Source organism: Dermacentor silvarum, chromosome 1 (assembly GCF_013339745.2).
Source record: "Dermacentor silvarum isolate Dsil-2018 chromosome 1, BIME_Dsil_1.4, whole genome shotgun sequence".
NCBI lineage: Eukaryota > Metazoa > Arthropoda > Arachnida > Ixodida > Ixodidae > Dermacentor > Dermacentor silvarum.
Genome location: NC_051154.1, coordinates 250,069,368 through 250,079,245, shown reverse-complemented (window position 1 = coordinate 250,079,245; position 9,878 = coordinate 250,069,368). Strand labels below are relative to the sequence as shown.

General features: G+C 44.4%; 1 protein-coding gene across 3 annotated transcripts in view; it reads left to right on the top strand.

Moving 5' to 3' along the window:
- The first annotated feature begins 1,581 nt into the window (after window positions 1-1,581).
- LOC119437041 (nonsense-mediated mRNA decay factor SMG7-like) overlaps window positions 1,582-9,878 on the top strand; it is a 114,034-nt gene continuing 105,737 nt past the window's right edge. For all 3 annotated transcript variants that reach the window (XM_037704113.2, XM_049660242.1, XM_037704112.2), the window contains exons 1-3: window positions 1,582-1,767; window positions 2,283-2,314; window positions 9,377-9,555. In XM_037704113.2, the coding sequence (XP_037560041.1) occupies window positions 1,739-1,767; window positions 2,283-2,314; window positions 9,377-9,555 (240 nt within the window). In that variant the 5' untranslated portion in view covers window positions 1,582-1,738. The remainder of the gene's footprint in view (window positions 1,768-2,282; window positions 2,315-9,376; window positions 9,556-9,878) is intronic.

Sequence of the window (9,878 nt, the reverse complement as noted above, 5' to 3'; positions counted from 1 at the left end):
CGTGTGGAGATAAGAGACGGTGCGAGCGAGCGACGAGCGCGGTTGTTGGCAGAGAAGTGCGCCCCCCCCCCCCCCTTGCTCCCTCCGGCGCTGGCTTCCTGCTTCCTTGCTTGCGCGTGGGAGATTGAGTGCGTTCGCTCTCCGTGATAGCGCGCGTCCCCGCACGCTTCCTCTCGGGCATACGGCGCGCGGCGAAGATTTTATCTATAGGGAACCTCACGGCGACGGCGACGGCGACGCCGACGGCAGAAATCCGGTTCAAGTGTCCATATAATTGCTATCGCAATAAAAAAAATATGTTTATCTTCATTTAAAACGGTAGAATGTTTTGATCACTAAAATTTGAATAAAAAACGCAAGATATATGTGCACTATCAACAGGTAGTAATTTTTAAAATTTTTTTATTCCAATTTCTGACATGGTGTGACGGAATGATAGCACAGAAGAAGCCCTTTTACAATATTAGGTGCCTATGTTTACTGCCATCCCACTCTGTACATAGAATGTATTACCTCATGTTATCGCATTACTGCCTCTCTATTTATGTTGAGTTGTTATTTTTCTTGTTCTGGTGTAGGCGTTGTCTATCCTTTTTTCGCGGACATCTACAATCAAGTAGAGGATGTGGGAATATTCGTGTCTATAGCTTGCATGTATTAGCGTAACTCGTGCGCAGATCGCAGCGCAATTAGTTCAAGGACGAAGAACGGAGAACTTGTGGTTCCTCAGAGTCGCTGTCACACATTTAGTTTTTCATATCGTTGTATGATTGCAGGGTGCACTCAAAAATAGCGCCTGATTAGCATTGGTGCTGTTCATGATGCCTTGTGTCATTTCGTATGCGCGATCAGTGTAGTTGAGTGTTGATTCTTCAGCGCACAGTCTCTGTACTTTATTATATCCTTGATTCATTAGCGCCCGTGTATTGTAGCCGCCGTCAAATGTGTGATTAAACACGCAAATGTAAACACAGTGTTTTGATTAGGAATGACATAGAAACTCACAGCACCATGCCGGCCCCTCGACGCCATCGCTATCCCTCACCGCGGCCCGCGCAGGTGCTACGAGTTTCAAGACGGAGTATCTGACGACAAAGCCATGACGAGTGAGCATGCGATAGGAGGAGGCTAGCGTTATCGTGGTCGCTCTTTCCGCCAGTTCCCTCCGCCATCGGCAAAAGATGGCTTCCACTTACAAGCGCTGCGGGACAGTGGGACCACAACCACGCCGCAAAAATAAAAGCGGTATATGTGAACCACCTAAATCGGGACGTGTGGTGACTTTAGTTAAAACAGAGCTGTCTTGTGAGACATATACTGTTGCTTGCGTTTAAACCGGCACCACTGAGACTGTGCAAGTCGGACTCTTCTTTCAAAAATTGCGCCACACGTCACGCACTCGCATGGAGCAAGGTAATTTTTGTTTCGTCAAATTGGTTACGATAACGTGTTTAAGTTCGCATATTAAAATTGCATTATTTTATTGTCTAAAATTGTGCGATCTAATTTTTATGCAGGAGTCTCTTTTGTACACTAACGTGTAAAACATTTTGCGCCACCTGCAGTCATCGAACATGTTTTCTGCGTTTGGCGGTTCTGAAAAGCCTACAGTTGTCGGGTGTGCTTGTAAACACTCGGACGATGGAAATTAGTCTTTTGAATCTTTTGTACGGATTTGCTAGCTGTATTTGATATAATCTGCCCCCACGCGCTGTCCGTCTTTTTTAACGCCGCAGAAATGAAGGCATCAGTTCCGGAAATATTGAGGTAAGTAGACGTTATTTAGGTTGCCGGTGTATTTTCGAACGCAGCGAGGCTCACCATTGGGATACGATGGCTGTACGACAATCGCGCGCACATTTTGTGCCATTTTTGGAAAGTGATGGGCTTGCAGAATTTATTTACGATGGGTGATCCATGTACATCTCTAGTTCAACGATTTAGCCCCGCAATTGATTGCCCGCCGTCTGTCTTGCCATTCCTAGCCTGATCGAACGTTGTGTTCGGGCAGCGACCGCTGAAACCCGCGCTACCGAGTGTCCGTGGTTTTGCTTAACTCTCGATACTTTCAATGCCTTTGCGTTATTTTCCTGTGTTGTCAACGCTCCAGTGAGTAGCAGTGTCTGCGAAATTTTCTTGATGTGTGGCTGCGGGTACGAAGAGCACGCTGTGCAGTCTTCGTAGCCGTACTACCTTGCGTTTGTGTTCGCATGTGGTTTCTCAGTGTCCGATCGCAGCTCTTGGATTGTCGCAAGGTGATTGTATCATTTTCTTTTTTCCAGGGAAGTTGAAACCGTCAAGTCAGCACTAGCCGGTAAGTCTTATCTTCCTAGCAGAGTCTCTTGAAACTGCGCAGCTGGTGCTCGTGCTACGTTTCTGTAAGAACGCGGGCGCGTGCAGTTTTTACTGTGCCCATGGCCAGCGGGCGCGCTTTACTTTTGAAGTCGCTCCTTGCATTTATAAAATTTGCGATGCCCGTTAATAAACGCCGATTGTCGCTTGATAGCTCAGCGCCGGGAGTTGGTGAGTGACAGGAGACGGCGTTGCGAGATTTTCATTCGTTCAAGATCCTAAACTTGAGTGGCGCTTGTAATAATCGCTACATGTTAACGAGTCCATTGGTTTCATTATTTGCCGATGCACTCAACGCAGAACTGCTATACCACTAGCAAACCTTTCGCGCGCAAGGCATTCTTTCTCGTATTATATATATATATAAATTTTTGTACAGTACAAAGTGCACATTGACTGTTGTTATTGTTGTGATGAGACGGGACTTGGCGTTCATTGACTTTTAAAACAGTAGTTGGGCCAGAATGTAACCAATGGCTAAAGTTTGGAGGTATCATGCTGTATTGACGAGAAGGAAATATTTGATAGGTCGACATAAAATATAAAGAAAGGCAACCAGCAGTCCCGGCAAATTGAAGTTGTTGACTAAAAGCTGACCATTGGCTTCCTACAGGTTGAACACCTTGCATTTAGATATGCACATTTAAAAACTTGAAACCCATGAGTGCTGCAGAACCCGTTAGCATCATTCTGAAGACTGCGCTATAGCTGAAACATAGTCATTGATCCAAGGTACGCTTTGAATATGTCCAAACACTTTCTTAGCTTGTGTGCCTAATCTTGCGTGAAATATTTTAAATGGAAGTATTTAAAAGTCTGAGTTGTCAAGACATGTCGTTTGGGAAGTGCCCAGATGTATCAGCATAGAGGTATTTGAAACACCTAATAAGCAGCCCTGTTATGCCCTTATTTTTAGAAATATGGTGGGTTGGAAAAAAAAGAAATAACAGTGCACACTTATTGATGGGCCCATGGTTTTTCCAAGTTTTCCTGGCAATCAGTGGGTAGGCTTTAGCAGTCCTCTTCCAACAAGCTTTTACATGCAGGATTGCTCTTGCAACTTTTGTTGCTTCAAGATAACGAATGTGATGGGAATACTTCTTGGGTGAATGTCACTTACTTAAGCAGCCCATAAATGTCAATGTGCTCTTCTAAAGTACCAATCTAAAATACTGTTAGATCCTACAGAAAGAGCACTCGAGCCAGCTTCAGTGCGTTGCAGGTTTAAGTTTTACAGCATTGAGTTATATGCCACCCATGCTATGATTCATCATTTGAAATAGCGTGTTATAATTTTCAGCCAAAATGTTTAGTTCCAGAGATGCATTATGGTGCACGCGTTGAAAGCAGTTGCTCTATCCACTTACCTCATGAGCATAACGAAGGAAGCGTTACAATTTCAGACTACAAGTACTGCTCAATTTGTATAGGCCACCTTCATTAGCCAGGAACTGGAAGGTTGCAGCAATCTTGATAGCTATATAAGCAGCCACCATTTCAGGACAGCATGCTCATTTTTGTGTCATAGACTACAGCTCTAACTTGATTTAATCACTGCATAAGTCTAGCTTAAGATAAAGCTACTGTTTGCAAGATGCTAAACATGCTTCTGAGCAATACCAAATAAATGTATTTACTTGTTATTTCATTCTCCTTCACTTTGGTTTTTGATAGCAGGCTCCTGCATGCATGAATGAATTTTTACTTGAACCCGCACTTTTTCGTGGTCCCGTAAGTTCATTTAAGTGAAGTCTCGCTGTACACATTTATTCCAAAACAAATATGCTAAAGAGACACTGAAGGGAATTTCTATTTTATATACTCTGTAGACCATATCTTACAGGTCACTCCTTTGCCACTACATCATTTTCCAGAGTTTTAATTTCAGTATTTATACACTGTAGAAATGCCAACCCTGAAACTCTGTCACAGAATGTTCTAGTCCAACTAGAGACTTGCTTTATATTTCAGGCAGCAGAATACAATATGAACGAGGATAGTGAAAAGAGACATTCGCCTTATGCACTCTTTCACCTGTCAACACTAATGGTGCAGTGTAAACAGTAATAACTGCTTGTCAGTCCATTAATGCAACTCTGCCTTTACACTGCTAGCAGTTGAAAACTATCACTCGGTGATTCACCATCTGTTACTGTCAGTGTTTTTCTTGTTGTCTTGTACAATGTCACCTTGAATGCACTGTCATACTTGGGCACTTCAAGCTTGGCTTAAAGTGCCCAAGTTGTGACGAGTTCAGCTTCACACACACTTGAAGAGGGGTGGGGAGGCCCTGCTCCTACATTTTTCCATATTTATGCGCTTTATTCTCACTAAATATGAGTATTTTACATGTAGCTACATGACAATTAAAAAGAAATTATGTCTAATATCCAAGATTTCTGTGATTTAGATAATGTGGTCATCTTTCTACAGGGACAGTATCTGTGAAGCGCAACCGCACACAGCATCTTGTAGTGATGGCTCTCTGGCATGAATTTTTTGAGCTCATGCCAGTAGTTGTAATGCAGGTTGAGAGGATCACGTGACGAAACTCTTGTTCTATAATGTCAGCACAGCTGCAATGCTGCTCAAGGCCGTAGAAGGAACCAAGGCTGCAGCTGTGTGTTTTGTGCTAGTTTGCCAGACACCTTTCAGTGTGCTGCCTTGCAAAGTGCAAAACTCTTGTCTTGAAAAGCTTAGCTAAATGCATATCATGGCACAATCGAACTAAGCTGCAACAAGTAGGTGGTTGTGCTGCATGTAGACAGAAGTGCCAGGACTCCAAGAAGTGTTGCCTTAAGGGCATAGCGATGATCTATTCCTGCAGATATTGCATCTAGCTCAGCGCCCCGTGCATGGTTGTGGGTGCTCCCGCATTCTCATTGCACTGGTGTGTCATACGTTGTATTTGAGCTGGCAGTACAAGTTCTACTACACATGGTGTTGGAGTGGTTCACATCTGAATAGTACTGTATAAACTAGGTGCTTGGATTGTATGCATCAGTGAATCTTAAGAGTGGAGGTAGGCACAAACGGAAATGTTCAAACATTTCATCACATGCATTGTATGGCAAATGGTTCACAATAAGATACGAGGCCTGTCCAGAAAGTTGTGAACATTTAAAGATTTTAATAAAACTTGTTCCACCTTCTAGCAGTGCATTTATTGCGCTAGCTGGCTAGAGCAGCTCTGAACAATGCACTTGCTGCTTTGCTATGCATGTTTGTCTGAACTAATGTCGATTGCTTTTGGCGATTTTTCTCTTCACGTCGAAATGATAAAGTCAGGGGAGCAGCGGGTCTGCGTGAAATTCTGCACGAAACTTGGAAAATCTTTTACGGAGGCGATTTAGATGGTACAAACAGCGTTTGGAACTTCAGCTTTAGGAAACACTGCAACGCACAAGTAGTGGGAACGTTTTATAGAAGGTCGTACTTCTGTTGCAGATGATGATCATTCAGGAAGATAATAGACTTCATTCACTTTCTCCACTGTGGAATCAGTTTTTGAACTGATTCGTTCCAGCCATTGCCTGACAGTTCAGGAAGTAGTTGAAGAGATTGGCATATCAAAAAAATGTGTGTCATGAGATTCTCACCAACACATTAGGGATGCGCCGCCTCCCAGCAACATTTGTGCCGTAGCTTTTGTCAGATGAACCAAAGCAGACGCAACTGAACATCAGCAAAGAGCTTCTGCAGTGCACTAAGTCGGAGGAAAAATTAATGAAAAACGTCATCGCAGTGGAAGGGACGATTTCTACCGCCACCCAAGAAGTCGCAACAAGTTTTGCCCAATGTGAAGGACGTGAAGACTCAGCATTTCTTTTTTAAAATTTTGTTCTGAACGTACCAGTCACAATGAATTTCTTCCGCTAGGGAAGACGGTCAATAAGTAATACTATCTGGAAGTTTTGAAACGTCTTTGTGAAGCAGTTGGGAGGGAAAGACCGAATGCTTGAGAGGAACAGTGCTGGATGCTTCATCATGATAATTCAGCCATCCACACATCACTGCTCCAGTGTTTTTGGCTTAGAACTCGAAGCCACTTATTCTCCAACCTCTGTATTCACCTGACTTAGCCCTCGGCAGACATTTTTTTCCCCCTAAACTGAAATCTGCTCTGAAAGAAAGGCATTTTGAATTCATTGATACCATCAAGACCATTCACTAGCCAAGTTGTGGAGCATCCCAAAAGTAGTGTTCTAGGAAGCGTTCATTTCGTGGCAGAAATGCTGGATTAAATGCATTGGCTCAGAAGGGGAACTACTTCAAAGGCGATAAACCTAAATAGTTGGTAGGTAAATGCAAGCAATTAAAACTGAAATCTGTGAGGATGGTGGTGCACCCTGGTGCCTTAGTGCAGGCATTCGCCTGTTCTGTCATCCCTAAACCTGTCTCTTTCCACTCGCAACAGCGGTCGAGCACGTACCTTGTGTCGCTCCTTTCCTGAACACTAAACCGAAGAGTGGTGCCTAGTGCTCACGCTTGGTCACATTTACTATGCCGAGCCGCACTATTCAGAGGCCCAAACCGATCGAGATTGCCCTAGCTTTTGTGATTGGGCCCATTGGTTATCGCTAGAGCAAGCAGCATAGTCGTGGGGCCATTTTTTCCTAGAGACATGACACGGGAAGCCATTCTCCTGCAGTGACGTGCTAGCACTTTCTGTATTTTTCGCCCTTGGCGTGGGAGGCCCTTTGATTCCCACGCCGTCCCGGGACCGGGCATCTGTTCAGTGCTGGGTGTAGCCGGAGACTAATAAACTGTTTCCGTTAACTTAGGGAAACGCACTGTTTTCTTACGTACACAGTGCTTAGTGGCCGAGTGCACACACAGCGGCACACTAGAGTACGCGTGGCGACGGCTGACGCAGCCCTGAGGCTAAGCCCGAACCTGCGGTGGTTGGTACTCTTGTGAGATACGAGACCCCACAAATTGGCTCCGAAATGAAGGCGTTTTGAATCCATTGACGGCATCAAGAAAAATTCACTAGCCAAGCTGCAGAGCATCTCAATAGAGGCATTCCAGGCAACGTTCCTTTCATGGCAGAAATGCTGAATTCAGTGCGTCGACTCGGAAAGGAACTACTTCGAAGACAACAAACCTAAATAGTTGGTAGGTAAATGCAAGCAATTAATTTTTCCTGAGTTTGCAAACTTTCCGGAGAAACCTTGTGTGTTCCCACAATGCATGGCATCTGTGTGATGTTTTTTTCCTGTGCTTCTAAAGGACAACCACTAAAAGATAGACATATCCTGCCATATACCAGTTGGTGTGAAGCCTACTTTTACACATTACAGAAAAAAGTAGCCGTTTACAATTACTTCATTTAAAAAATAATTGATTACAGTGACTAGTTACTGCCCCACAAAAGTAATTGAGCAGTTACTAGAAAGGAATCGATTACTTTTACATTACTTTCCTCCTGATTTTTTTAACATTGCACAAATACAGTAAATAGAATTAGGTGAACTGGCCTTGCTCTTTCAGTGTGTCCTCTGCTGCCCTTTACTCATTATCTTCACTAACAATTGCTTTTCAAATTTTCGTCAGTCATCTTCCCTCCTTTCCTGGTGAGGAGGACAGCAGCAACGAAAACTGGCTCAATGTGCTCGCTGGAAGGACGGTGTTTTTTTAATCTATGAACACCTTGCAATGTATGAACACTGGACAGGGAAATTAGTGAACAAAGGTTGAGAACTATCCCATGACAATGAAAAGTGAAGTCTAAACTTGCTGAATATGACCGTTCTGATGTGGTGGTACCCGTGCCCTCATAGAAATGTGAAATTATTGCGAGATGCAGAGTGATACGTCGACAATACAGGCCACATGATCTGCTGTTAAGATGAAACAAATACTGAGCGCCGGGTTTGCCTGTCTGAACATGCACATCCATGAGGCTACTGCGTGGTGTGACTTTGAGCATTGTGCTGTAGTTACCATCAAATTCAAGTGAACTAAGTACATGTAACTGGTTACTGATGAAAGCAATTATTCAATTTAATTGATTACATGTAATTGATTACTGATAAAAGTAACTGAATTACAGTGAGTGATATGAAATAAGTAATTACATGTCAAACCTGATGTGAACGAGGAATAAGGATTATAAACAGGGATAAGGTGCCTCAGAAAGGCTGGCCAACGTTTCGATAGGAGGACCTATCTTCGTCAAAGGCGGCCTCGTCATCCTCGGCGGGTTAGTTTTAAAGGGTTAGTGGAGTGACGTCACGTCGATGTCCGCTGTGGCTGCCTGTAAAGGGAGAGACTGAAAAGAAAATGAGCGCCGGTGCTTGACTGGCTAGGCGCGGTTTCTAAGACGAGGGGACAAGAGCGGGAGAGCGAGAAAGTGGCAAAAAAAAATTATAAAAAAAAAAAAAACCGTCAGAGGGGGTTGGGGGAGCGAGAGGCGAGTGAGCGTTCGGAGGAGTCGTGGTCGGCGTGCGTTTGGGGTCCCTGAAGAGCCGGTCAGTGTGCAGTGCACACTGACCGGCTCTTCAGGGACCCCAAACGCACGCCGACCACGACTCCTCCGAACGCTCACTCGCCTCTCGCTCCCCCAACCCCCTCTGACGGTTTTTCACACTGACCGGCTCTTCAGGGACCCCAAACGCACGCCGACCACGACTCCTCCGAACGCTCACTCGCCTCTCGCTCCCCCAACCCCCTCTGACGGTTTTTTTTTTTTTTAAATAATTTTTTTCATCATCTCATCAGTCAGCAGATAAAGAGCCATTTGAGACCTGATTTTTTTATCAGTTTTATGGCAACCATACAACACCAAGAAGCACAGTGGCTTGCAGATATAGGGGTGGCCGGCGAAAGTTTAGGGGAGGTGGCCGCAACCCCCTGGGGCCGGACTGTGGTGCATCCCATCCCTGGACTGTGGTGCACTTTCTTGAATCACATTAAATTTAAATGGACACTCAGCAGCACATGTAATTTCTGGGGCATGATGGGTTACCTTAAGTCTGTGTTTTTGACGAAGGTAGCATATTGTTTCTCACTTCATGTGCAGAAGACAATCCTCGGAATGCCAGGGCCTTCAAGCTTCGCACAAGGCTTTGCCTACTGTTAGAAGAGTTGCTCCTGACAGACTTGGAGCTTGCCCTGGACAAAAAAGTAGAGCAGGAGCTGTGGAACAGTGCTTTTAGGAATCCTATTGCAGCATTCCAGGTCAAATCGACTGACAAGAAGGTAAGCAAAACATACAAGCTTGGTTAAACGACCCACGGACAATTTTTTGTGAATGTAAATACAGTTGGATATTTTTTGTCCACATTGAGTGACCAGCTGCTTGTAAAATCTCTTGCTGTTGTCGCTTGAAGCTTCATGTACTGATTGGCACTGCCACCAAGGGCACTATTGGTAACCATGCTGCTAATTTGTTGCAGGATGTAACAGTGTAAATGATATCGCCGTGCTGTATGAGCATTTGGAACTCTCCGACCACCTTCAGCACCCCTTGTTAGCTCATGATTACATACGAGTGGTTTTAGTGCCAGCATTATGTTTACAGT